The sequence below is a fragment of the Falco rusticolus genome, chromosome 3, assembly GCF_015220075.1.
Source record: "Falco rusticolus isolate bFalRus1 chromosome 3, bFalRus1.pri, whole genome shotgun sequence".
NCBI classification, from domain to species: domain Eukaryota; kingdom Metazoa; phylum Chordata; class Aves; order Falconiformes; family Falconidae; genus Falco; species Falco rusticolus.
Window position 1 is genome coordinate 117684606 of NC_051189.1, and position 27595 is coordinate 117712200.

The 27595-nt window shown below is 55.0% G+C and overlaps 1 protein-coding gene across 1 annotated transcript; it reads left to right on the forward strand.

Moving 5' to 3' along the window:
* Positions 1-630: 630 nt before the first annotated feature.
* Positions 631-27595, forward strand: LOC119143993 (protein argonaute-1). Its single transcript, XM_037378702.1, has 19 exons — positions 631-750; positions 9646-9829; positions 10589-10709; positions 10844-11025; positions 11344-11480; positions 11614-11748; positions 12044-12131; positions 13950-14097; positions 14435-14554; positions 15403-15525; positions 16003-16136; positions 17431-17615; positions 17782-17941; positions 18221-18311; positions 20482-20676; positions 20793-20927; positions 21821-21922; positions 22743-22942; positions 23362-27595. Exons 1-19 carry the CDS (start codon positions 726-728, stop codon positions 23468-23470), a joined length of 2574 nt encoding a protein of 857 aa, XP_037234599.1. The 5' UTR covers positions 631-725; the 3' UTR covers positions 23471-27595.

Consider the following 27595-nt stretch of genomic DNA (forward strand, 5'->3'; position numbering starts at 1 on the left):
TTGTGCTGCTGCCTCATGCGCTGCTGCCCGGGGCACGGACCTGAGGGGACATGGCCGGCCCGAGGGGATGGCCCAGGCCTTTGGCCTTTTTATGAGCACTGTCAGGCCCCAGCGTGGCTTTTTGTTCATGTTTTTGCTGTGGGCCCTCGCCTGGGAGGGAAGGACTTCACAAAATGAGCTGAAAAGCCAGGGTTTCTGCCCAGTTTCGCCGGGTGCAGGTGGCGCGGCCCACAGCGCCTCAGGAGCCGCACAGAAGCTGCCCCCGCCCGCCCATCGCTGCCCCCCCGGCCTGGCAGCGGGAAGGACTCGAAAACAGGTGAAAACACCCCAAAACGGCCTCTGTGGCGGTGGAGTGCGGGGCAGGCCCGAGCGCGGGCAGCGGGCGCCGCGCCGCTCCCGACCCCCGGCCCCACCCGGTGGCGCCCCCCTCGCGCCGGTGCCCGGCTGCCGGTGCCCTGTTCCCGCTGCCCGCCGGTGCCCTCCAGGTGCGGCCCCGGCACGGCCGCGCCGCCTCGCACGGGCCCAAGATGGCGGCGGGGCCGTCGGGCGCCGCCTTTGTTGGGCGCGGGGCCGGGCGGCGGCGGCGGCGCGTGCGCGCTGGGGCGCGGGCAGAGGCGGCTGCGGCGGGCGGCGGTGCAGCACCGGCCCCCGCCCCGCCCGGCCCCGGCCCCGGCCCCGGCCCCTGCGCGCGGCCCCCGGCTCGGAGCGGCGCCCGCGTGGATGGGATGGAAGCGGGACCCTCGGGAGCAGGTAGCGGCGGCGGGGGAGGGGCCGGGGCGCTGCGCACCGGGGGGGTGAGGAGCGTGTAACGGCGGAGCGTGCAGCGGAGGGTGAGGAGTGTGCAGCGGGAGGGGGGTGTGTGCGGGTGTGTGTGTGCAACGGGGGGGGGTCTGCGCTGAGGGGAGTTGCAGTGCCGGGGGGCTGCACAATGCGGGCCGGGGGAGCTGTAACGTGGGGGTGCGGGGGGCAGCGGCGGGATGCGTGGCGGGGGCTGCGGCGGGGGGAGCCCCGCTGCGGGGTGAGGGGGGCGCGGGGGGGGACACGCCTGTGCAATGGGGCGCTGCGGGGAGCGCTGCTGCGGGGGCCTGGGGGCGCGGGGGGGCTGCAGGGCCGCCCCTGTCTGCCTGGCTTGTGCCCCAGCGGGCCTGGGGGCCAGCAGCCGAGCGAGGGCAGGGAGCAGGAGAGGGGGCGATGGTGGGGGGGGACACAGCACCCGTGGGAGTGGGGTACGGGGCTGGGGGCAGGGGGTGCCCCCGGAGCGGTGCTGAGCCCTGCGCAAGGGGCCTGCTTCACACGGAGCAGCAGCTGCAGCAGCTCCCCGTACGTCCCCCCCAGCTCCCCATCCGTCCCCCCAGCTCTCTGCCCCCCCCCCCATGTCCCCATCCGTTTCCCCACAGGTCCCTGATCCCCCTCAGCTCCCTGTCAGTCCCCCCACATCCCCCCCAGGTCCCGGATCCCCCCAGCGCCCTGTCCCCTCCATGTCCCCATCCACCCCGCGCAGGGCCCTGTCCCCCGGTGTGGTGTTTCGGGGTGCGGGCTGGGAGCTGGCACAGAGCCGGTGATGCTGTGCGCCGTGACAGCACGAAGCGGCTCTTCTCCCTGCGCCGGGGCATGCGCGGAGCCGGGGCAGCGCACAGCCGGCTGCCGGCGAGGGGCCGCGGGGGCTGAGCCCCAGGGTCACCCCGTGCCCCCCCAGCCCTGCCTTCGCACCCCTGGCTGCAGGCAGAAGCAGCTGACGGAGCTTTCGGTCCGGGCCCCTTGGTGTCAGGCAGCTCTGCGGGGGTTTGGAGAGCCCTTCCCCAAAACTGGCCCGGCTGTCGCGTCGGCAGCCGCTCGCTGCCATGCCCGGGCGTGAGCATCGCTAACCTGTGCTGCTCTAAGCCGCAGAAGGATTTTGGTGCCTAAAATAAGGCAGGAGGAGGGCAGGGGGTGGTGGGGACTGGGAACTGCTGCCTTTCTACGGCTCTCAGGCTGGCAAGTTTGCTGCCCACCATAATGTAGCAGCGTGGTGAGATTTTAACGTGGAGCTGGTGCGTGTTTACAATCAAACTTTGGTCCTTTCTTACAGTATTTAATTTTAAGTGTGGCATGGAGATCTCTTGATGTCTGTGTTACCTTCTGGCTGCTGGCGTTTTGTGTTTGGGGCTGATTTATTGGCCTCTGGAAGCCGTGATTTGGCGCAGCTTGGGCTTTGCCGGCGCCTCGGGGCGATAGCAGTGCTGCCGCCTTGGGCGATGCAGATAATGCTGCCGGCGCTCCTACACCCTGCTGCCACCAGTCGTACCTGATTCTGTTCAGGTGCTTTATAAAACGATCTCTTGGATGGGATGGGGCCACGCTTAGGTGTGCTGGGTTTGCGTTTCGGTCCCACTGATGGCACAGGGGTCCCTGGGGGGGGGCGGGGGGGGGCTGTACTTTTGGGAGTTTCCCCTTTCCTCCTCAAATCTGGCTGGGGGATGTATGCTCCCACCCGCGTCACCCTGCGTGCAGGGGAGATGTTTACCCTGTGTCGCAGAAACCGCTGCGGATTCTGCCCTGCCTTGGCACCGCTTTGCCTGCTGACGGTCCCCAGGTATAGGGCTGAGCCTCACATATGAGCCTTGACAGTGCCAGGCTGCGACCCGTTGGGGTAATAAAGCAGAAACTTCATGTGTACCTGGAAGTGCACAACATGAAGGTGCCTGGAAAGGCAGTGGGAGAACCTGGGACATCCTCTGACCTGCAGGCACTGCTTGGGGAGGCATGCCTGTGCAGTGGGTTTAAAAATTAAACTCGGTTTCCCCCCAACTTTTAGTTTTCTTTATCCCTCGCAAACTTCCTAAACGTTGTTGACCTTAACCGTTGTCTTCCTGTGCTAAACCCTGCAAAAACCCCAAAGCTGTTCCGTCTGTTGGATCTCTTTATCTTCAGGAAACATGAAATTGCATGTGCCTGTTTCTGGGACAGGATTATACCAAGAAACAAAGCCGGGAGAAGCACCTTGCCTGGAGACACGGCATGTATGATTTATCTCTAAACGCTTTCTGCAGCCTCTCTCTAAACCCTGAGAAGAACAAAACAGAGACAAGTTATTAAGATGGCAGACATTAAAAGGAAGCCAAATCAGGCAGAAAAGCGCTGCTCTTTGGGCAGGGTGATGTGTGGCAGAGCTGCGCGTGGGTTTTAATCTCCTCACTCGGAGCCCCTGGCTGGCAGCTCTACGGGGCTGACTGTGGTGAAACGGGGCTGACTGTGGTGGGACATGGAGAGGAGCCGGTGTCGCCTTTGTACTGTGCCCTCAGGCACTGGGGGCTGCCTTTGTCTGTGGCTCCCAGTTCTGTGCATCCCTGGCTGCTGCTTGGACAGTCTGCGGGAACAGTGTGAGACCCTGTGGGGCTGGCAGGAGCGGGAGCAGCCTTTACCCAGTCCAGGCACCGCTTGCGGGGACCCCAGGCTTGTGATGTGGTGTCACACGGAGTCTGGATGAGCCACCTGGTGCGTTTGGCAAAGTGGTGGCACTCATAATGCCGGGTGCTTCTCACTGAAAAGGGGGATGTGGAACCACTGGGCAGCTGGGGCCAGCTCAGCAAGAGCCTTGCAGGTTGCCTCATGCCACCTCTGTGCCACTGGCATTGCCGTGCTGCTCTCCCTGGAGCCAAAGCAGCTGGTTGGCGACTCCTGTGAGTGGGTGTGGTGGAGGCGGCGATGCTCTTGCTGCTGTTTGTTCTGCTCTGTCGCATCATCTGCAGGTTCACCTCTGGCCCAACGCGGACAGTGGGACTGTGTGTGCTGGGGTGTGGGGGCGCTGGCCTCGGTGGCAGCAGGGCAAATTTTTACCTTGACACAGAGTTCACTGCCCATGATTTCCAGGCGGAAAGCTGAGGTTTGACATGGCACAACGATGCCCTTTGTAGCGCTTGGCACTCGGTCTCAAGGATACAAAGAACTGAACTGCTTTCAGAAGTAAATACCGTAGTAAACCAGATTAGAGCCTGTTTTGGCTCATTTCTTGGATGCAGCCGCCACAGCATGGGGCAGGAGCAGGGCTGGGGCAGCTCAGACATTCCCTCAGAAGACGGGCTCTGGTGCACAGGACGGGCTTAGTGCTGCGTATCGATGGCTGCGGCTGGAGCCCTCTGCCCCCTGTGGGCACGATACACTTAAACTCGGTTTAGTGTTGAACCAAAAAGCGCCTGCAGCTGCGTGAACCTGGTTGTGCTCATGGCAGCTTGGGAAGGAGCAGGCGGCGGGGGGGGATGTCTGGGCTGGCAGAAACGAGATGGTGCTTTTTGAAGTCTGGGCTCTGTGGGACGGTGTCGGTCGCTGCTCAGAGCTGGCGGTTTTGAAGATGTTGAGCCTGGAGACTGGTCGCCCTGCCAGCAGTTGCCTTTCCTGCTGGTGCTGCTGCTTCCTTTGCCTGCTGACGAGGGGTTTTCACTTCCCTGGGGGTTTCTGGGTCCCAGGTGGATCAGGATGGACCATGCCGTGTGTCCAGCAGCATTTGGCATGCCACAGCCCCGCTTGCTCCTCTCCGATTGCCGGCTGTGTTTTGGCGGGGCTGGGTGTGCGGGGAGGGGGCCATCGCAGACCCGCCGCCGCCGCAATAAAACTCCCTTTTGTCTCGGCCTGGTTCCCGCGGCCCCTCGGCTGAATGTGGCGCTGGAGAGGATTTAAATGACATGGTAATTTCATGCCGTCCCACCGGCGGCTTTGCTGGGACACAGGCAGCTGTTGGACAGTGGGTCGTGTTCCCCAGCTGTTACAATAAATAACAGAAACAAAGCGTATTCCAGTGCTTCTTACCCCAAACGGACTTCTCCCTTGGCAGCGCTGCCCTCGCTGACATCTCTGCCCACCGGTGCTCCGCGCGCACCTGGCGAAGGGATGGTGGTGATGGCGGCAACGCTTCCGCCACCAGCGCGTCCCCAGGGCACGGCTTTTGTGTGCGAAAGTCTGTGATTTCTCCCGGGCCGCTGAATTTATAATGGCAGGCGGATTTCATCCTGCTCACTGGCCGCATTGTGCTGCAGGAACAACACTCGCCCTCCAGCCCCCGGCCCGGGCGCCTGCATTTACATGACAAAGTGGGAGCTTGTGCAGCTTCGCCATGGAGAGTTGAGGTATGCAGAAGCCCCCCTGTCTCTGGGTGGTTTGGGTCGCTTTTTAACGAGGCTTCTTCTACCGAAGGGGAACTGGCACGTTTCGCCACTGGCCCCTTCTCTGCTGCTCCGAGCTGCAGCTGGGGGCTGCAGGCACCAGGTGCTGGCAGATACCACGTCGCACTGCCCGAGTTCCTTGGCACGGTGTCCTCCAAGCCAGGCAGAGGGTGGCTTTCGGCAAGATTTGCACCTAGGCAAACTGGGGGGGAGACCGTGAGCGCCCTGGGGTAGGGACATGGCATGGGAAGGGGTGAGCCCAGCCTGCATGTTCACCAAAGTGCTTCGGGGTCTCTCCCACCTGGGCCAAAGCAGCCAAGGCCAGGCAAGAGCCCGTTTCGCACGCCAGAGGTGCTGGATGCTGCAGCTTCCATTGGGCGCTGAGCATCACCCCTGGTCCCCCCTCCCTGCAATAGCTGTGTCTTGGGTAGGCACCACTGTGCCAGGCTGTGCACTTGCACTGGAAGATAATGGCTTTTTAAAAATCTTTGGATCTCGAGGTAGTTTAGAAAGGAAAAGTAATTATCACTCCTCACTTTGCTGGGCGAGCTCCGGGTGAGCAGCACGAGCTTGGGGCTGGGCTGCTGGGGTGGCTGCTCCGGCTCGTCGCATTCAAGGATGGTGTGTCTGCAGTCGCCAAAGTAAAACCCTCGGAGTCAGCCCAGGGCTGAACTTCCCCATGCTTGACGCTGGTCTTGTGTCCTGCTTGGTCTTTGCAGAGCATCTCCCTGCCATCACGGTGCTGCTCCCTCCAGCCAGGCTGCCCATTTATATTACCTTGCATTTGCAATATCTCGTGGCTCACATGAAACTCCTGAGCCAACTTTAGTGTTGCTGGAGGCAGGCTCCTTCATCTGAGATTCATGATCCTAATTGCGAGGCTTTTTGTTCATAAAGTATCTGGTGATCCTCTGGTGAGAGGGTTTGTACAGCAAAGTGTTATTTTCGGGCTGGCCTGGCCAGTGCAGTTGCATGACGGCTGTGGGACTGTTCGGTCACTCCTCCTGCCAGCCCCAAACTGGCTTCAGCTCTTCTCTGGCACTGAGCGCTGCCGGGCGGCTGATGACCTGTGGCTGCTGCCCTGCATCCCTGGCATCCGTGGGGACACCATGGGCATGTGGAGATTCTGTCGCGCTCACTGCTGCCAGGATTGTCTCGGGGTTGAGAAGGTCCAGAAGAGGAGAAACTGCAGGTGCTGGCCTTGATGTGGTTGCAGGAAGGGCAGCGGGGAGCTGCTGTCCTCCGGCAGGTCTTGTGAGTGGGCTGCGCAGTTTCTTGCTCGAAAGGCAGAGCAGGGACCGGAGGCTCCAGCAGCGCTGGCAAATGCCTCTTTGATTGCGAACCATGATTTAAAAATGCATCAACTTGCAGCCAGGGAGCTGGCGATTGCCAAGATATGTTTGTCATGTGGAGACATGAATTACACCACAAGTAGCTCATCTGAAAATCAGTTTCTTAAAACAAGCTGCCCCTGGAGCACAACGCAGCCGTTTGTCACGGGGGTGCTCGCAGTCACCCTGTCCCAGAGCAGCTGTGAGTGCCTGCAGGGCTCCGAGCCCCGTGTTGGCCTCAGAGATCCCAGTCTTGCTCGTCAGACTGCTCTGAGTCCTATGCTGCCTTGTCCACAGAGGTGCTGGGGCTGGCTTAGCCCCAGGCTTGGGGCTCTCAGCAGGTTGTGGAGCTCCCGGGCTCCTGCCACAGGCCAGGAGCAAGAGCAGAGGTTGGCTTTGCAAAGTCAATGCTGCAGTTCAGCCCCTGGACACTCACAAGGGTCATTCCATCCCCCCGGTGTCCTGTGGCTAGGTGGCCGTCCATCGGCAGGAAAAGTGTTGCATTGATGGGGTGCAAAAGTAAAAAGCAAATCTGAAGCTTAGTTTGCTGCGCTTCTCTCTTTTTGCTTCTGATATTTTTAGCCTGGAATTGAAATTTAGATTTAAAAAGAAAGTAGATGGGAGCAAAGGGTGCTAAGAGCACCATGTGTTCAGGAGCCTAAATTGGAGCCGGGTCGCTGTCTGGGGGCTGACTTGGACAGTTGGCTACCCAGATGGAACGCTCTGAATATCCACATGCTGTGCTCCCTGCACCCGGCCCAGCTGGCCGAGATCTTGCGGGGTTTGAGAAACAAATAGGAGATACAAAACTGGGATAGGTGCCGGCAGGCAAAGTGGGAATGGGGCAGGAAAGGCAGATCTCACATCGGAGAGCAGCAAATATTTGCTGCAATATTTTAAGATAACTTTGTGTCCAAGGGTGCTGTCATTTTAGGAGCGCAGCTCAGTCCTGTGGCCCTGCGCTGGTTCCCAACCCTGCACCTCGGGAACTTCATTAGTAAGTCTGTATAATGGGCTTTGTGGAAAAACTCGTACTTCCCTCTTCACAGGTTTGGGGCCCATGCTGCTTGAAGTGGGGTTTGGAATTGGTTTTTTTCACTACCTCCCATAATTCATAGGAGGTTTCATCAAACTGTTTTTAATTTTCTCTGGGTTTTATCGGCAACTTCCCTGGAGTTAGCCTTCCTCTCCGACTTTTTTTTTTTTTTTTTTGCTGAACAGCTGTTGAGAATTACATTGGGGAGGGGTAAAAGGTAAGTTCAAATACCGGGACTTGAGTTATCTTGTGACCTGGAGTTTAAAACACAATCATTAATAAACAGTATAAAACCAAAGCGAGCTGTTATCCTGCGAAATCTAGCAGTTAAATAATCGTGTAGTGCAGATGCAATAACGTGTTTCCTGTTTCTTGTGGCCTCCCTCCGGCAGTGAGTCAAAATTTGCTGCAGGATGGAGGGGAAAATGCACGTGTCTGCAGGTCCTTGCTGATGGAGTATCCAGGGAATTGCATCCCCATGGAGAGGGACAGACCCGCAGCTCTGTGCCGGTGGAGCCGGTGCTGCTCTCCCGTTGGAGGTGGCAGATGCTGTCACCACGCGAGCTGGCAGGGAGGCGGGTGGGGGGGGCCACTGCTGGCTCCTTGGCCCCTCGCTTCGCCTCTGGCAGAAGTCCCGGGTGTCTCGGTGGGGCCATATTTCTCTCCTCAGAGCAGACGTGGTCCCTCGCCTCCTCCCACCAGGCAGATCCTCCCCATTGTGCCGGCGCTGGCTTGTAAATCAGTGGGGCAGGGCTGGTCGGTGGGACAAAGGCTGCCTGTGCTTCTGGGGTGTCCTGGCTGAGCTCCCTCTGGCAGGACCCCCCAGCCCTGGCACAGGGGTGGAGGGTGCTTGCAAACCCCTTCCCTGCTAAAACCCACCCTGGGTGTTCCACAAACTAGAGAGTGACGTATTTGTAGGAAAAATACGTGGAGGCAAGGGTACTGTGTCCACCAGCCACAACCAACAGATGGAACTGGGTGAGACCGCCCTGTTCATGGCAGAGCCCCCTGGCAGCGTTGGATGGGTGCTTTCTTCTTCAGGGTTTGCAACAGCATCCAGTTTCTCCTCACACTGCGACCCAGCAGGTCCGGTGCTGCCTCCTGCTCGGCGCTGTCAGACCTGGGCTATTTTTGGAGCTGCCCTTACAACAAAGCGCTCTGCGCGCTGGAGCACAGCATGGGTCGGCTTTGATGTCGCCGTCGCTGCCGTGCAGCAGGGCAGGCGATGCTTGGCCCTCTCTGTGCTTGCTGGTCGGCAAACACCATTCTGCAGGATGGGATGCTGGGGGTGCCCAGAGAGACACAGCCGGAGGGTTTTCTCCTGCAGGAGCTGGGGAAGGAATGGGCAATAAAAACACACCACAGCCCTGGGAGGGCTGGCCTTGGTCTTAAGTGTATCTTCACTAATTCAGTGTGCTGACGTCTCCCACACGCTGTAGGTGAAGGTTGCTGCTGCAGACCCGTGGCGAGCTCTTGGCACGGATACGGGGCTCTACTTGCTTTTTAAAACTAGGGCTGGAAAGTTTCTTGCCGCTGTTCTCGTTGTTTGCTTATTGCGACATTGCTTGTGTGAAACAGAACTTGAAGTGCAGCTTTGCGGCGGTGTAGCAGGCACTTTCAAAACGCTTTTAATGTGGACATGAGGTACAACCTGTCCTTTGGTGTCAGGAGAACTGAATGTAGCCTTCTGTCCCTGCATCTGGTCAGGGAATTGAGTTACGGATATTGTGTATGCCAGGACACAGGTGCGCCCATGGCTGGGATGGGTAGTGGGAGTCCCTTGTTCTCCCAGATCCGTACTGCTGCCACACATGGCTCGGGGTAAGTTCCTTTCCCTGAGGCAAAGCAGAGGTTTTTATCTGCTGGTGGATGGTTTGACATCTGCACAGCTGGTGGTGGCACAGCAGAGCAGAGGGCTTGGCACTGCCCTTTGACAGCATGGCTGGTGGCGGTGCTTGCCGGATGGTGGCCAGGGAAGCTGCTCTCAGCTGTGCTGGTCTGAATTCTGCCACCAACATCTACTGCCAGGAGCGTGAGTAGTGGGAGACCACCCAGTTTGGGATGCAGTGGTGGAGAGTGCTGCGTTGTCTGTCTGGGCGCAGGGTTTCTCCTGGCCCTCCTGACCCATTTTCTCTCCCCGCAGCTGCAGGCGCATACCTGCCACCCTTGCAGCAGGTATTTCAAGCGCCGCGTCGGCCCGGGATAGGAACCGTTGGGAAGCCCATCAAGCTCTTGGCCAACTACTTTGAAGTGGACATTCCCAAGATTGATGTGTATCATTATGAAGTGGATATCAAGCCTGACAAATGTCCACGCAGAGTCAACAGGTAAGGCAAGTATTAGAGGTTTTGGCACTCGTTCCCCGCTTCCAGTTTCCTTGTGGAGGCTCCCTAAGTGCCTGGCTCTGTCTTCACCAGTGGAAGCAATCAGGGTGACGCGGTGGCAGGGGTCACAGCCCTGTCCAGCGCCTGTGGGTGGCTGGAGCCCACAGCTTGTGCAGCAGTGCTGGTTCCTGGCCCTGACAGCCTTGGAGGTCCTGAACCTCAGCACAGTCCCCTGCTTCTTCAAAGCAGCTGTGCTATTTTGGCAGCAATCCTGTATTTAAAAATAGCAAGCCCAGACCTTGGGCCATGGCGTACTTTTCTTTTCTTTGTTTTTCTTTTTGATGTCCTGCTCACTGCCTGTCCCCTCCTGCCTTGGCAGCCTGGGTAGCTCTGCCATCTGAAGGTCGCCAAGCAGATGCTGCACATGCTTTTGGTGGCCGCAGGCAGTGGGTCGCTCCCTCTCACCCTCCCGGCACGCGCGGCGGGTTCGCAGCCAGCTCTGGCGGGTGTGCATTCCTGCATGCCCTGTAAACACACTCTGCCAAAGCCGATGTGCCGAGCTGTGGGGCAAGGCATGTGGCTGCTTGTCTGGGGGCACTCCTGCCCGCGGAGCGCTCTGCTCTGCTCACTCAGAAGTGCCCCAGGTAGGGAGCCTGGGGACCGGGCAGGTCATAGGAGGTGTCAGGCTGTAAAGAAACTGGCAAAACGCACCTTACCCTTCTCTCCCCCTGCCTCCCTTTCTTGCCGCGCTCACCTGCATAGGGAAGTTGTGGAGTACATGGTGCAGCACTTCAAACCGCAGATCTTTGGCGAACGAAAGCCTGTCTATGATGGGAAGAAGAACATCTACACTGTCACGGCCTTACCCATCGGAAATGAGCGGGTAAGAGGGGGTGGCAAGCCCAGTGCAGGCAGCGTGACCTGCCTGCTGCCTGGGAAGGACCAACTGAAAATTACCTCCTCCCCCTTGCGTCAGCAGGGATGCCATGATTGCTTCCCCTTCCCTTCTGCACCCAGGTTGACTTCGAGGTGACGATCCCAGGGGAAGGCAAGGACAGGATATTTAAGGTCTCTATCAAATGGATGGCCATTGTGAGCTGGCGCATGCTGCACGAGGCCTTGGTCAGCGGGCAGATCCCTGTTCCCCTGGAGTCTGTCCAGGCGCTGGATGTTGCCATGAGGCACCTGGCTTCCATGAGGTACCTGCACCGAGGGGTGGCCCGATGGGTGGGTGGCCCGATGGGTGGGTGGCAGGGGCTGTGCCATGAGCACGGAGTGTGCCAGGGAAGGAACCGGCTGCCCTTGGCAGGCTGATGTGACTGGGACTGGCCTTGGTGGTCTTCGGGAGGAGGCAGCCCCGCCTGCCATGCCGCTCAGTGCCATTGCTGTGGATGCAAAATAAATGGGGAGATGCAGTGGTGGGGGCAAGTGACGGCTCGGAGGGGCTGGGGGTGCTTCTCGGTCACTGCTGGTGGGGCTGGTGTGTGCTGTTTGACGTGGTTTGCCCTGGTTCGCAGGTACACTCCTGTGGGTCGCTCCTTCTTCTCCCCTCCTGAAGGCTACTACCACCCCCTGGGAGGCGGCAGGGAGGTCTGGTTCGGTTTCCACCAGTCTGTCAGGCCTGCCATGTGGAAGATGATGCTCAACATTGATGGTGATGTATTTTTCGTGCTGGGGAAGTGCACCAGTAGGGCTGGGTGCGTTTGGGGAGGCTGGATCCAGCTGGCTCTTGGCCAGGTCTGTCTGCTGGGAGAGAGCAGAGACACATTGTCATATCTGTCCCGCAGTGTCGGCTACTGCCTTCTACAAAGCCCAGCCTGTAATTGAGTTCATGTGCGAGGTGCTAGACATCCGGAACATCGACGAGCAGCCGAAGCCCCTGACAGACTCGCAGAGAGTGCGTTTCACCAAGGAGATCAAAGGTAGAGCTCCCGGCGAGTGCCGGGGACCCATCCCCAGCCGGGCACTGCCTCAGGCGCTGGCTGTGGCTTCTCTCCCACCCAGCCCCTGCAGCAAGGTGGGGGTACAGAGCTTGCACACTTAAAATGTCTCCTGGGGCAGCGTTGTCTCCTTCGTGCACTTCGCAAGGCATTACCTGCTCTGCAAACAGTTAATTACTTAAGGAAAGGTGTTGGTGGTGTCCTGGGGAAGTTTTGCTAAGGGGAATTGCTCCCACCTTTACCAGTGACTCTGCTGTGTCTCCCTGTCTTGCATCAGGTCTGAAAGTCGAGGTTACCCACTGCGGGCAGATGAAGAGGAAATACCGTGTGTGTAACGTTACCAGGCGGCCAGCCAGCCACCAGACGTAAGGCGGGTGGGAAGATGCCCTTGGAAAAATCTGAGCTGTTCTCCTTTTTAACAGCTGCTGGTGTCGTTAGGGAGAGCTGGGTGGGAAACTCCAGCCTGTGATGGCAAAAAGAGATGTGTTTGGGGCTCTGCAGTGGTTTTGGGCACAGCAGTTCACGCAGCTCTGTGCCTTGCATGAAGGCAGCTCTGTGCCATGCATGAAGGCAAGCGGGATGCAGGGGAGGGTGGGAGTGCAGGGGATGCTTTGTCTGGCAGGCGGTGCGCTGCAGCGGGCGGGAGCTAACATGCCAGGAATTGTCCTAGTTTTTACCTCTGAGCTTGTATTTCTTCTTTCTTAAAATAGACACTGCCAAAGCAGAAGCTTTGTCAGGGGATAAAGCGATTCCCTGCCTTGAAATTATTCGCATGTGCCTGGGAGCAGGCTGGGCCTGGGCCCCTCTCTGTGTCGGGGTGCTGCCCTGCTCCCCACAGCCCCCCACAGCCTGGGGGCTGCAGCACCAGGAAGGGGAAGGGGACAGCAGAGGTAGCCTCAGCACCAAGCTGTCAGATGCCACAGCCCATGGATGTTCCAGGGTTCATCAGTGGGGTTTGCTGTGGGAATTGCCCCCAAGGAGGCTTGGAAGCAAAACTTTGAGGCAGAGGGGGGAGAGCAAGCAAACCCCCCAGACCTCCCCATGTGTGTTGGGGCAGTGCTGGGGCAGGAGGGGCTGTGCTTGTATTCTCTGCTGGGTGCTCGCTGAGTGGAGCTGGAGGGGAGGCGGGGGGATGTTTTTCAGGCTGTTTGCCCCCCAAGTTTCTGCAAAGTTTCTAGAAATTTTGCTGACAGTTAAAAAAAAAAAAGGAAAAGAAAAAAAAATGAACACAACAAGAAGTTTTGGCTCATGCTGTACAAACCCAAATGCTGGCAGAAAAGCCCTCCTTCCTGTTCTTGCCCGGTACCAAACCAGCAGTGCCTGCTCAGGCCGGTGTTGTCAGGCTTCAGAGCACGCACCGAAGTGGAGACACCTCCGTTGCCACAGCTGTTTCCTTGTTGTACAACCCCATCCCCGAGTGTATCTCTGTTTGTGTGCCTGTCACCTTGTGCACCCTGCTTCTCTGGTGCTCCAGCATCCTTGTATCCCAGTCCTGGGGCTTGGCAGGTGCAGGAGGAATGTGACGCCTCACCAGGGTGCTCAGGCTGGCTCTCCTGTCTAATTTTGGCTCCATAAAGAATATCAGGTCAATGCTTTGTTTTCATGGCGTTCTTTATGGTGCCAGAAACAGCTGGTGCTGGGTGAGGCTGGGTATCGTGCGCTCTGGCTGTGGATGGCGTGGCACCCCTGAGCCTCACCACCGGGAAGTTTGATTTTCTTTTCCCCCCTGTGGTTTTGAAGGGAGATAGACCCCTCCTGTCCCCCACGCCCGCTCTGCCTGTCCCAGAGCCACCACCCTGTACAAGGAGAGGCCACCTAACCTTTCCCTGGAGCTCAGCTCAGCTCCCAGGGAGGGCACCAAGCACAGAAGTCCTCCTGAGTAGCAGTGTGCTGTATTTATGTACCTGATGGTGGCATGCGTGGCATGTCCTGCAATAAACATTTGCCCTGATTAGCTGGATTAGCGAGGGAGAGCTTTATTTAGGGACCTCAGTCCCACGCTGGGGTCAGAGTATTCCTGAGTCGATTTCTGAAAATACCACTGTTGTGCTTTTATTTTCTTTTATGGTAGCTGGGAGTGGGAGCCTGCCAGTTCCCTCTCTTCCCAGCCAGAGTAAGTAGTGCTTGAGGTCTGGAAGTGTCTGTTTTGAGTAGGTGCATCCTTCGTGTCCTGCCTCTGCCAGGTTTCCCCTGCAGCTGGAGAGTGGTCAGACAGTGGAATGCACAGTGGCTCAGTACTTTAAGCAGAAATACAACCTGCAGCTGAAATATCCTCACCTACCCTGTCTCCAGGTTGGCCAGGAGCAGAAGCACACGTACCTGCCCTTGGAGGTGAGTGTCGGCTCTGCACTGCTGGGCACTCCAGCTTTTGGGCACCTTGCAAAGCAAAGGCAAGTGGTCTTTGCTGGCAGATGCATCACAATATTCTGCAGCTAATGTGTCATGGGCACTAGTTGCCTCAATGTTGACCTGGCAAGGGCCGCTTCTAGTAAGTGAGGGAGGAGACCATGCTGTAAAAATGCCATTTTCCTCCAGCTGCAGGCTAGGCATCTCTCGTCTGGGGCTAGCTGCAGGGCTTGAGTGCCATGCCTGTGGGGCAGCTCAGCTGTGATTCCTCATGTCTCACCTCTCCCTGACTCTTGGCTGCTGTCTCTCCCCTCCTGTGCAGGTGTGTAACATTGTGGCAGGCCAGCGGTGCATCAAGAAGCTCACAGACAATCAAACGTCAACCATGATAAAAGCAACAGCCAGGTCTGCGCCAGACAGGCAGGAGGAAATTAGTCGCCTGGTATGTGGCACGAGTCCCTGGGAGGGGCAGTGTCGGGGCTGCAGCTCTGATGGTGGGTTATGGCAGTGTGTCTGTGATGAACCTTGCTGGGGTCCCACTCCTCAGCTGCTCTACACTGGAGAGCTGTGACCTCCAAAGATGCTGCTGAGGTTAACAGCTTGGTTTTATTCCCCGTCTTCTTACTGAGTCCCTGGTCAGAGTTGTCTGCATTTGTGTAACGGACATTTGCATAGAGCAGCCCAGCTCAAAGTGACTGAAAACTCATGTGCAGCATCAGGTCCTCGTGCTGATGGAACCTGACCCAAAGGGAGCTGGAACTAAAAATAGGAAAACAAATTAGAGAATTGACTCCGGCTTTGGGTGTTCGTGAGGACTGTGTATCGTGGGGCTGTGGTGTAGGAACTCTGTCTACGGGTCAGCCTGGGGTGAGCCAGCGGAACAGCAAACCCAGCTCCACCAGTTGGCTGGGCAGGAGCTGGTTAATGGTGCTCTTGTTACCCAAATGGATGTCTCGGGGCTTTTGTAGCCAGGGACATCTGATATTCCTTCTGAGACTTGATAACAGTCTCCTGCCAGTCTGAACCTTCCTGTTGAAGGCTTAAATCTCAGGAGCAGGTGCTGCTTTCGGTTGATTTGGTCAGTGCGTTCAAAAATCAGGTCCCCCGTGGGTCACCTTGGAGGACAGGGTTCGGCCCTTTGTGTTAAACCACTTGCCCTTGCCTTATGGAGAGGACTGCAGCTCTGTAGAGGACAAGACTTCATGTGCCTGTGTTTCCTGGTCAGCTGAAGCTGTGTGAGATGCAACAGTTGGTCTCACTCCCTCCCATGGCCCTTCCTTCCTTCTGCAGATGAAAAATGCCAGCTACAACCTGGATCCATACATTCAGGAGTTTGGGATCAAGGTGAAAGATGACATGACGGAGGTGACGGGGAGGGTCCTGCCAGCACCTATCCTGCAGTACGGAGGCAGGGTAAGCAGGGCTGCACTGCCCGGGTGTGGAGCTACGTTGTGCAGAGAGATGCTTTCACACCCAAAAACACTGTTTCTGCACAGAACTTGTGCTGCCTTCATGTTTGTAGGTTAAAAGGTGGAAATTTTTCATCAGAGTGCCTTGGGTTTGGGTTTTTTGGTTTTTTTGGCAGTATAACTGTTCCAAAACTTGTAGCCAAGAGTCATTCAGTGACAAAAAAGTTTGCTGAAGGGGAGAGGGATGCTCAGGGTGAGGCAGCTCAGGTGAATTTTCCATCACTGTTGAGGAGCTGAGATTGCGAATTGTCCGTCGCTGAGTGCCGCAGCAGACCCTGGCAGTGCAGAGAGTTGGCTCTGGCGAGGCTGTGCAGCTTTGTGATGGGGGGCACAACCACAGCCGTGTGGGTGCTCCCCAGGGGCTGCCAGCGTGGGGCCGGGCAGGATGCGGCAGCGCTCTGACCGTCTGTTTGCCTTGCAGAACCGGGCCATTGCAACTCCCAACCAAGGCGTGTGGGACATGCGAGGGAAGCAGTTCTACAACGGCATTGAGATCAAAGTCTGGGCGATTGCTTGCTTTGCCCCGCAGAAGCAGTGTCGAGAGGAGGTGCTGAAGTAAGGAAGGGGGCAGCCCGCGCGAGTGGGGTGAGCCAGGGGAGCTGTGGCTCGTGGTGCGGCCACCCTGCTGCTCCCAGCCTGGGGCTGCATGTCTTTCATTGCTAACACTGGATCTGCACGCAGCTGAATTCCTCGTGGTACAAATTTGATCTGAGTTCAGACTGGGTGTTCAGTCTTGTTTCTGTTAGTTTACCCAGAATGCCTGACTGTTTATCCTGGCTGCAAACAGCCCCTGAGCCATCGCAAAGCCTGGCAGGTTGGAGTGAGCACATCAACACTCCAGCACATGTGAGCTGACAGTCAGACTCCCCTTCATCTGCTCTTTGCACCAGGTAGCTGCAGTATCACAGTCTGATACTCCAGCCCTAAAGCTATATTGAGCTCTTCGGAGCTGAATCTCCTCGGAGAGATGGGGTTGTGAGGGATATTTAATTAAAATTTTCCCCAATACTCTCCCTGAAATATGTAATTCATGTAGGAAGCAGCCTGACTCGCCACAGGTTTTTGTTACAGAGAAGTCTTAGGCTTTCTGAAAAGCTTTGGTAGCTTAGAGATTCTCTGCTTCAGTAGCAAAGTGACATAGAATGGGGACAGTTTTATTTGATTAAGGGAAATGGTCACCTTGGTTTTGGATTCTGCTGGGGACTTGGGTGTCTCGTGACTGAGAGTGGATGCATTTAGCCAAGCATTTTGTGTGCCTCTTCTGGGTGTTTGGCATGGTTAATGTTTGGGATGGTTTGGAGCAGCTCAGTGTCTCTACATCCACAGTAGCTGGGTGCAGGTGAGAGTGACACCGCACTCCTGTGACCCCTTTGGGGCAGAGCTGGGAGCCCCTTGCTCCCTCTGGTTGTCACTGCGTCAAATTTATCCTTGGTAATCCAAAAATCCAGAGTGTGGCTGAGCACTTTGTCCGGTTTGGTAAGTGAAGGCTTACGTTAGCTTTGGAAATCACCTGGAAATCAACTGTCCCAGGCAGCTGGTCTGCTCCCTCCTTCTCCAGCTTTCTAATGGAGAACGGCTCACAGCTCCGTCACTTCAGGAAGAGTCAGTACTTGGGTAAGAGGGCGCAAATTGGGGACAGTTCAGCTCTAACACGTGTTGGCCTTGTGGTTCCTGTGCTGTGTGCTTGCTGGTTGCTGTAAAGCTGCAGGCATGGTGATGTGTTGTCCCCATCTCTGTCCTGTGGTGTAGCCCTCCAGCCGTGGGTCTTTTCTCGCTCGGTGGCCGGGGTGCGTGGCAGAGTTGCTGTGCAGAAGGGCTCAGGGCTCACTGCTGCTCCTCCCGGGCACAGGAACTTTACAGATCAGCTGCGCAAGATCTCCAAGGACGCGGGGATGCCGATCCAAGGCCAGCCCTGCTTCTGTAAATACGCCCAGGGTGCAGACAGTGTGGAGCCCATGTTTCGACACCTCAAGAACACCTATTCGGGGCTTCAGCTCATCATTGTCATCCTGCCAGGGAAAACACCGGTGTATGGTGCGTCTGGGGCAGGGGCAAGTGGGGAGAGGAGAAGGGCTTTGCTCTGGCTCAGCAGGGCTGGCTCTGCTCCTCTGTGGTGCTTTCTCTCCCTGTTCCCGAGGACGCTGCTGGAAGCAGCACGTTGCTGATTGTCTGTGTGTTCATCTGCTTCCTCTGCCCGCAGCTGAGGTGAAGCGTGTTGGGGACACCCTCCTGGGAATGGCCACGCAGTGCGTCCAGGTCAAGAACGTGGTGAAAACCTCCCCGCAGACCCTTTCCAACCTCTGCCTCAAGATCAACGTCAAGCTTGGCGGGATCAACAACATCCTTGTGCCTCACCAGCGGTTCGTACAGCCACTGCCTCTCACGTTTTTGGGGCCTGTTTCCCCGGTCCCTGGTGGTGCTGCCTGTTTAGCTTTACCTGGGGAAGAGGGGCCTTGCGTAGCTCGTAGAAATGGGGGGTTGCAGCCTGTCTGGCCTGATAATGAGCAGTTGATGAGCCCAGGCCAGAGACTGGAGGTTGAGACATGTTTTGTGTGATCTGCTCATCTCTGTTGGGCTGTGCATCACCCTTAGGTGGCCCCAAGATGCTGACTGCTGCTTTCTCTTTTCTTTCCCACCAGCTCTGCCGTCTTTCAGCAGCCGGTGATCTTCCTCGGGGCCGATGTCACTCACCCCCCGGCAGGCGATGGGAAGAAACCTTCCATAACAGCTGTAAGTTCCCTGTTCAGGGCCAGGCTTGGTGGCCAAGAGCCCTGTAGGAGCTGGAACAGGGCTCGTGTGTCCATAAAGGGCTTGTGTCACTACTGTCCCCACGGTGACACTTTTCAGGGTGGCCCCGTGCCCTGTTGGATATTTCGATGCCATTCTTGGGGAGGTGGCTCCCCAATTCCCTCCTGCTTCTCCGTAGAGGAGCTGCAGTTTTGGGGAGTCACTGGGAGAGCTGGTGGCTGCCAGCAGATGGGGCTCGTGATGTGCTGGGCCCCGTGAGCGCTGTCAGGGCATGTGGGGAGCTCCATGCGGCCACTGTGCTCCCTGGAGCCACCCCTGGGCATACCAGTCCTTCAGCACAGCCCTGGTTGGGGCCTTCCCCAGGCTAGAAAGCTGGGGTTTGGAGAAGGGGGGGAGCTGGGCTGACTGGGCTGCTTGTGAGCCTTTTGGGGAGGATTTGCCTTCACCTCAAGTGAATAATGAGCATCCATCAAGTGAAGTGCCTCTTGTGTGCCAGTGAGGCTGGGTGGCAGCTCGCGCCCTTCATCAGGCTGTAAGATGTTGTCCTGTGCTCGTTGCAGCAAAGGAGAGTGTCAGGTTCTCTTAGCGTCTGTTTTAATTAAGCACGTCAGCATTTTCCTGTTAAGTTCTTCACTTTCCAGGACTCATAGCTCAGGTTTTCCTTGGCATGCAAATGCATCTTTGGAGGAGTGGTTTTTTTTCTTAATTAGAAGGGGTTGGGAAATGCTTTTGGCTGTTTGCTGTAGGTGTGGGTGGGACAGAACAGTCTGTTTCCTGGCGGCAGCACTTCCCCTCTGAAAACATCTCTGGTTTTTTTGTGCAGGACCACTGTGGGCGTTTTTTCTTAATTTTTCTGAAAGCTTTTTTGAAGCTGTGGCAGAGGAGGAGGGTAGATGGCCTTGATCTTGTCCTTGGTGTGTTGTTAATTAGACAATAGAAGGGGGCCCGTGAATGAAGCTAAAGGAAACATTTCTGTTGCACACATCAGCTCCGGTGATGCACCCCAGACCCTAGAGCTCCATTTGCAAAACAAAAGTGAAACCGATGCTGAGGGCTGGGGCAGCAGGCTTGATGCTGCTGAGGATGTAGGGTCTGCGGTGCTTGCCCTCTGCTCGGGGGTATGTGGACAGCACAGCAAAGTCCTTGCTAGCCGTGGTGCAGCGAAGCAGCCAGGCATTTGTCTCGCAGCGTGGGCCAGCACCCACTTTGGCAGCTGTGACTCATGCCGTACCCCTAGCCCCGCGTCACGGCTGAGCCCAGCTGCCCTCGGCCTCCTTGCCCTGATGTCTTTGAGGTCTCCCCTCCAGAGTGCTCGGCTGTGATGAGAGCTCCCTGCTCGACGGCTGTCACACAGTGACTCGGCTTTGCCGGGTGCGCAGGAGGCGGCCACACTGGTGGCACAGACCGCAGCCATCTGGGGCAGCTCCACTGCCTGCGGCTGAGCGAGGGCAGGCGCAGGGACGTGATGCCGGCAGATGCTCTGTGTGAACTTTGACCTGGTTCAGTCACCTTTTGGGCAGAGGGTCTCTGGGCAGCCTGGGGCAGGCAGGGCAGTCGTGCCGCAGTCGGAGGGGTAAGGACTGGCTGATTGCAGGGCTCCCTGGGTGTTGGCTGTGATGTAGAGCGCAGTAGCAGCTGTTACAGCAGTGGCATTGCAACTGCAGGTGGGGTTTTGTACCCCGGGGGCTGTCATTGCCATGGCAAAACCAGCAGAGCAGGGTTTGGGGTCCCACAGTCCTTTGCGGAAGCCAAAAAACTCTCGTTGAGGGATGGAGGGAGAAGGACTTAGGCAAGTGGAAAGGGCAGCCCCGCTCTCTGCTTGCCCCTCTACTGTTGGGCAGGATGAGCAAAGCGGAGACAGAGGAGCCACCACAGCCCGCACAGCCACATCACTCAGTGTCTCACTGGGAATTCCCATAGATGCTGCAAAGGTCATGGCAGTGTGAAACCAGGGTGTGACCACAACCAGGGATGTCCCTTTTGGGCGCTAGTTGCCTGTATGGTATTTGCTGTCCCATCTGACCTGTGAGCTCAGGTGCTCTGTTGGCTGCCAGCTGTGGGTGTTGGAAGCAGGCAGAGGCCAGGAATGTCCCACATCCTCTCAGTCCTTCCTGTTGTAACACATGGGTCTGGCCTGGCTCTGTCGCTGCAGGTTGTGGGCAGCATGGATGCCCACCCCAGCCGGTACTGTGCCACGGTGCGCGTGCAGCGTCCTCGCCAGGAAATCATTGAGGACTTGTCCTACATGGTGAGGGAGCTCCTCATCCAGTTCTACAAATCCACCCGCTTCAAACCCACCAGGATCATCTTCTACCGCGACGGCGTTCCTGAGGGGCAGCTCCCGCAGGTGAGGACCCATCAGCCAGCGGAGCTGTGCTGGCTCCCATGGAGTTCCCTAAGGGTGCACGGGGGTGGCCAGAGTGCCAGTGTCCCCCCTCACGCTGTGTGCCCTTCTCTCTCCAGATCCTTCACTATGAGCTCCTAGCGATCCGAGATGCCTGCATCAAACTGGAAAAGGATTACCAGCCTGGCATCACCTACATTGTTGTCCAGAAAAGACATCACACCCGTCTCTTCTGTGCAGACAAGAATGAGAGGGTGAGCGCCGCGGGGTGCCAGGGCTGGAGGTGGCTGATTCATCCCTTGTCCTTAGGAAGAGCCAGCGCTGACTCTGCTGAGGGGAAAGCTCATCACTAGCAAGCAGAAGGCTCTTTCTTGAATGAAACGTGCTTCTTCGTTGACTCCCGCGTCCATGCAGATTAGGCTTCTAGAAACCCAGACAGCTGTTTGCTGTTATTTTGAGTTACCGGGTGCTGATGATCCTGGTGACTTTTGAAATAGCCTCTGTCAGCTTGAAAACATCTGTTGTTTTGGTGATAGCTGTAGCCGCTGACGTGACAGGATGAATAAGCCCTTGCTTGCTCACAGCTGTGTGCTGTGCAGTAACATTGATTGCTGTAGCTTTTCGTGGATTTGATCTAAATTCAGCGGTTAGATCTAGTCTAACTGGACTCTAGCTCTACCAGAGCATGAAGATTTAATCTTGGGAACTGAGGACAGTTTTTGGTCAGGGTGCAAAAGCCCCAGTCTGTCATGGCAGAGACTCTAGTTTACACTCTGCAGGGTTCACTGGAATTCTGCTCACTTAATCCTTATTTCTGCAGTAGGATGTGCCAGTGCCCAGCCCTTGCCCTGCCTGCTTTCCTCTTGGTGCTGTTTGCTCTATCTCCATGTCATGCCTGGTGTTGGTGCTTGCAGAAAATGCCAGTGAGCCTGTTGGGGCAAGGAGCAGAGCAGAATGAGCTGCTTCTGTTCCCCGCTAACGGGCACTCGGGGAGTGGCTTTGCATGTTGCTCTCAAACCGAGATGCTGAGATGGGCATCCTGCGCCGCGGCCCTGGTGCAGGGCCAGGTGTGTTACGGGCGGTGCTCTGGGCAGCTGGAACTAACCAAACTCTACAGTGCTTGGATCTCTTTTTCTATTCCCTGTAGATTGGGAAGAGCGGGAACATCCCAGCAGGAACAACAGTGGATACAAATATCACCCATCCCTTTGAGTTCGACTTCTACCTGTGCAGTCATGCAGGCATTCAGGTACCGTGCTGCAGAGCTGGCTGTTGTAATGCTGCTGGTTTTCTTTGGCTGTTGTTGCAGATTGTGCTCTTGTGCATCTGACCTGGCCCTGGCATAGCCCCCCTCCAGCACCGGAGATGTGGGCAGTTCGATCCAAGCTGCCGTTGCGGTGGTTTGGCAAGCAGGTGCCAGGACTGCACTGCTGCTGCATTATGTGGCACGTACTCGATTTCTCTGCTGGAGCCAAGGATCTCTCCTATGAGATTTTCCTCCTTCAGACTGGCCAATTCAGCAGCTTGTCAGCTGGTGTCTGAGTGGGCCGGGCTCGCTGGGGCGCCTGGTAGTCAGCAGAGACCTGTTGTCTGGCTGTGGGTGGGAGAGCTGGGGCCAGCCATCCCTGGAGCAGGCGGCTTGCTTTGCAGCTGCCTTTCTTCAGGCAGCCAGGATTAGTCAGAAACAGTACTGAAAAAATTGCACTCATGTAATCTACAGCTGCTTCCACAAGGGAGGCTTTTTGGCTTCCTCTCCCCCTGCGAGGACAGCAGGGAGCTGGCCCGGTTCGGTGGGGAGCCAGTGCGATACGTGATGCAGTGTTGGGAGCCGGGGTGGCAGCGCAGAAGCACCAGCAGCTCCTGGGCACAGGGCAGCAGCGTTAATGCTGGTTTGCACCTCGGTGCTAAGGGCTTTCCTGCCTTCCAGTGCCTGTGCACGTGTGGGGTTCTCAGATTAGGGAAGGATGGGCATCTCTCCTGCCCAGGCTGTCTTCTGGGTCGTTTTGATCAGGGCACAGGTGATGCAGATGCGAGGCACCACCTCTCACGCTGCCCCCTCTCCTTCCCAGGGTACGAGCCGGCCATCCCATTACTACGTGCTCTGGGATGACAACCGGTTCACCGCGGATGAGCTGCAGATCCTCACATACCAGCTGTGCCATACTTACGTGCGCTGCACCCGCTCGGTCTCCATCCCGGCCCCAGCGTACTATGCCCGACTGGTAGCATTCAGAGCGCGGTACCATCTTGTGGACAAGGAGCACGACAGGTGAGGGGGCTTTGCCCATGGCCCCAGGAGGGAAGACCCCAGGGATGGGCAGGAGCATGAGCACCCTGCCTTGATGTGTGAAAGTGCCCATGTCCCAGCAGTGCTTGGGGGGAGACAGGCACGTAGCCGCATCCTCTTAGGTCCCAGCCTAGGGAGAACTGCGGGTAAAGGAGGGTTACATCCCATCCTGAGCTTGTCCTGGGCCTGGAGGAGCACCCCGGGGGTGTCCGAGCGTAACCAGCCACTTCAAGGTGCTGGAATCTCTGCAGTGCCAGGCACGTGCAGCATCCCCGTATGCTGTGGTGAGATGCCTTCCTGTGCTGCCGGAGCTCGGTGGACTCTGATCTCCGAGGGGGTTTCTCAGTGTTCCTGTGGGGAGAAATACAAAATAATTATGCAGTGATTTCCTTGATTTTCAGCGGCGAGGGCAGCCATATATCTGGACAGAGCAACGGCAGAGACCCCCAGGCCTTGGCGAAGGCTGTGCAGGTTCATCAGGACACTTTACGTACCATGTACTTTGCTTGAAAGCCTAACTTTTGTTACCTCACTCAAGAAAGCTTTCAGATTTGTAGGAGCCATACAAAAAAGGAAGCATTGGGACACCTTGTTTTTTTTCCAATGAGAAATCACTGCAGGGCAGGCAGCGTCGATTCGAGGCAGGAGACCAGCACCACGGGACAGAAAGATCCAACACCTTTGTAGGATTGGAAGAGACTGATGATTATTTTTTTAATTTTTCTGGCTTTGCAAAATTTTGACCTGACCAAACACATGAAGGCATTCAAGGAAGGGATAAAACTCCCAGGAGGCGGAAGCAGGTTTTCATTTTAAGATGCAATACTATAGACTCCTGACTGTGAAATGGCCGATGTGGTCCTCCGTTGCCCACCAGGCGCTGGTAGGTATTTTTTGTGGGGGTTGGGGGGAGGGGATTTTTAGAGCCTTAAAACAGAAGACTAGATTTATAAAACTAATATTTTAGAGTATGAGATGCTTTAATGGGTTAAGGGGAAAAACAACTAGTTTATAGGAGAATTCTAACACTAACAGTTCCCCACCCCCGAATAATTCCCCCCATATAATGTAAGGCACCCTAGCACTTAGCTCAGAACTGAAAACTGTCTTCCTTGTGTTAAAAGCTAGTTAGCTGCTGCCATTTGAAGCAACAGTCACAGACTTTTCCATGGGTGAGTGCCTTACTATGATGCTGCAAAATTTCAATGTTTTTAATCTTGTAAGGAAAATAGTAATCTTGTCTTGATGGTGGTCCATATTTCCATCGGAAGGAGTTAATTTCTATGGTCCTCAGTTGCAGTTTTGTTAGATCATGACCTCATGGTGGTTAAACTCCATTGAAAGATGTGCACTTTCATATAGGACACGTTTAATGGCTGCTGACCCATTTTTGTTTCCAGTGTACTACTTGTTATTTAAAACTTTCTGACAAATGGGGGCATCTTCATCCCATGAGGACAGAAATCGCTATAGATTTCTTTCTTCTCTCCCCTTCCCCCCTCCTCGAATTTTTATGATGGACACCGGGATTTTTTTACTAAACATTATTTTTATATGATACTGAGTCTGTTGCCAAAATACACAAGTCATTAACATTCTCAGAGTTTACATCACCACACTTCCTGAGGCTGTGGGCTCACGCCAGAAATTTCTAACGTTTCCTGTCCGATGAGTGTTACCAATTGCAGTCCATGCAGCGCCGGGTGCTCCTCAGCACCCGTCTCCAATGTGCATTCGGCACATATCTGCCCGGGTCAGCTGCTTTCCGAAGTACCGTGTACCCCAACTCCAGCACCTCCAAACTGCCACCCTCTCTGCTGCTAGGTTTTGCTGCTCTTCGTGTCATGGTATCACTGATCTCATGCACAGGGTTTTTTTTATTCTGAAAGCACACCAGATTTGTTCCTTAGTCAGAATGATGAAATCCTTTTATTGTCATGGGGGAAACTCCTGCTGATTTGGGTTTGTAACGGGAAAAAAAGCCTTTTTCCCAACAGTAACGTAACGACTGCTTTCACACTCATTTTGTTGCACAGAATGACCGTCATGCACAGTGGGGCAGTAGTAGCAGCTCATTACCAGTATCATGTGGGCAGATTATCTGGGCTTTTTTTTTATATGAAAGTGTGCACCGCATTTCCTTCAAGAGAAAAAACGACGCGCACACTCCTACCAAGCTCTTAAAGGGAAGAGCTCTGTTATCATTTTACTGCCAAACGTGAACACATTTCCAAGGCAGATGCACCACAAGCACTGCCCCTTGTCAGTACGCGTGGATAGAAGCACACCTTTTTTGTTTTGTACTTTCTGATGTTTAAACTTGCCTTGCCTTCATGAAAACCACATCGGTCACGTTGGCCCATTGATCTGTCCTAACCCTGGGAATTCGCACTACCCGTTTTCTTTTTGGGCAATGTGTTTGTGAAAGATGAAGACATCAATATGCTATGCAAACTAAGCGCTGAGCCCACTGATGTCATGTTTTGTGAAGATCCTACATTTAGCACAGTCCTATTTTTCCTCAAGACTACAGTATTTGGTTCATATTCTCCTTTGCACCTTGTGTCAACCTCCACTGCTGTATATTTACAAGGTGACGGGGAGGAGACCAGGAACTATTCATGGTCAGTAGGGTAGTGAACTCTTAGGAAGGCTTTTAGAGCGTAGGGGATGCATCAACACTAAGTGTCAACATGAGAAGCCTACATTCCTATACACAAGTGCCTGCATAGTGACACAAATTCAGCACCTCTCCATCTCATCCTCAGAACTCTGGCTTGTGTTCATCGAAAGCAAAATGATCTCAGAGGGGCTGTACCCGCTCAACTTGTGTTAGAAAGCCCCTCGTTAGAAATAAAATTGGGGTTGAGGTCAAGGTTCTCTCTGCAAATCAGTTTGTTCACCAGCATTACAACAGAAAGCACCTGGCTGCTGTTCTGCAGCGAGGGGCAAAGGTATTTTAGTTTCTAGTTTTTAGTTTAGTGTTTTAGTTGGGTCTAGAATTCTGAAATGTCTTTTAGTAGCTATGGCATAGCACGTGCCATTTTTAACCATTTGAAAAGAGATAGTGTGGGCATTTACAGAAACAGCTTGTTGCTCTGTAACAGTTTTTTTTAACCTTGAGACTTGAAATGTAAAATGGACCTTTAAGATTTGCACTCATTTGTAAGGTGGCTGTTCATAGAAAACTATGAATGAAGACTTGCTGATGTAGCACCTACTTTTAACAGCAATTTTAACTACACAAAAGCTTCACAGCTTCTGAAACTCTCAGCTGTTGACTTGCAGATCATGTTCTGCCCTTATTTCACCCTCTGCGTTGGGTTTTCATGGTTTTGAATAAATGAAAAAGCCAAACTCAGTAGCTGCTGTGCCCTTTAAACCCTATTTCCATTTTGAAGAAATTTAGAAGGGGTTTGAGTTACCCGCATGTTTTGTATAACGGACTATGCACTGTACCTTCTACGCGGCTCCAGCATTCAGCGTTTCTACCCTTTTCTTGTCCAAGATGCAAACGAATAACTGCATGTTGAGGTGCTGTGCATTTTGCTACCCATAGCGGATAGGTGTTAACCCAGATACATATCAGGATTTGTAGTTAGCCACAAACCCCCACAGGGACATCCCAAATGGCTCCCAAGTCTCTGCCTTCTCCATGCGCACGTGTTCCTTCTGCAACTGGAAACATCACCAGGTGCATGCAGTTTTGTGGGAAGAGGAGTAACTTTTCATTTACCTGTCAGTTGTTGAATGCTGTTTGTTTCCCTTTTTCTCATATCTTGAACATAAGGGGGGTGAGAGGGCAGAGCAGCCCTCTCCCCAGAGCTTCCAGGGGCGGCTGGGGTGTTCTGGTATTAGCAAGCGTACGTACGACCAGATGGCTTAGCGTCAAGAAGCCCAAGCGTTCAACGTTGCCTCGCGGAAGGTTTTCTTCTTGGAAAATTAGTGTGAAGTAAAAGAATGCGATTCTTTCAGGAAGGGAAGCCAGACAGCAGGACAGCAATAAACAAGTGAAATTCATATCTTGCCTGAGTGATTTGCACTTCAATAGTTGTGAAAAAAAATTTACAGGACTCCAGTGCTTTTGTGTTCAGTTTCTAGCCCCTTTCGTACCTCCTTTATACGAGCAAGTGTTGAACTGTACATAGGGTGTTTACAAGACGCTCTGTTTGGGTTGTTATTTTTCTTGTGGTTTTTTGGGGGTTTTTTTGCTTTAGCTTGAACTCTGTATGGTCCATTTGTTAAATAGACGTGAACAGTTGATGTACAGTACTTACTAAACAAGCAGCAGCACAAAACTTATTTTATTAAGAAAATATGGCTTATATTTTAAAGGTTGAATATCAATTTTTTTTTTGTATGCGTGGAATTAAGACTGGGAAAGAGTAACAAAATCCTTGGATTAGGCCAAAAGGAAATACTGTAAGATCATAACCACCTCTTTATTAAAGAAAACAGTATGATTAAAGAGCTACAGAACATTGTATTTATATTTGATTTGATTGCTTTTGTGGATTTTTTTTTTCTTTTTTGCCTTGGTCCTGACTTTTGCTTGCAACTTTGACTTTGCAGTCCCAAGTGTCTGTTACCCTGTAACTGTTGGCAGAAGACCTAAATAAAAGCAATGTGAATATG

What these genes read in the sequence shown, in the direction of transcription:
- LOC119143993 (XM_037378702.1), top strand. Translation starts at nt 726, where the DNA reads ATGGAAGCGGGACCCTCGGGAGCAG. An exon ending in AGGCACCTGGCTTCCATGAG is followed by an intron (nt 11,026 to 11,343) that starts GTACCTGCACCG and finishes CCTGGTTCGCAG; the next exon opens with GTACACTCCTGTGGGTCGCT. An exon ending in GATGATGCTCAACATTGATG is followed by an intron (nt 11,481 to 11,613) that starts GTGATGTATTTT and finishes TCTGTCCCGCAG; the next exon opens with TGTCGGCTACTGCCTTCTAC.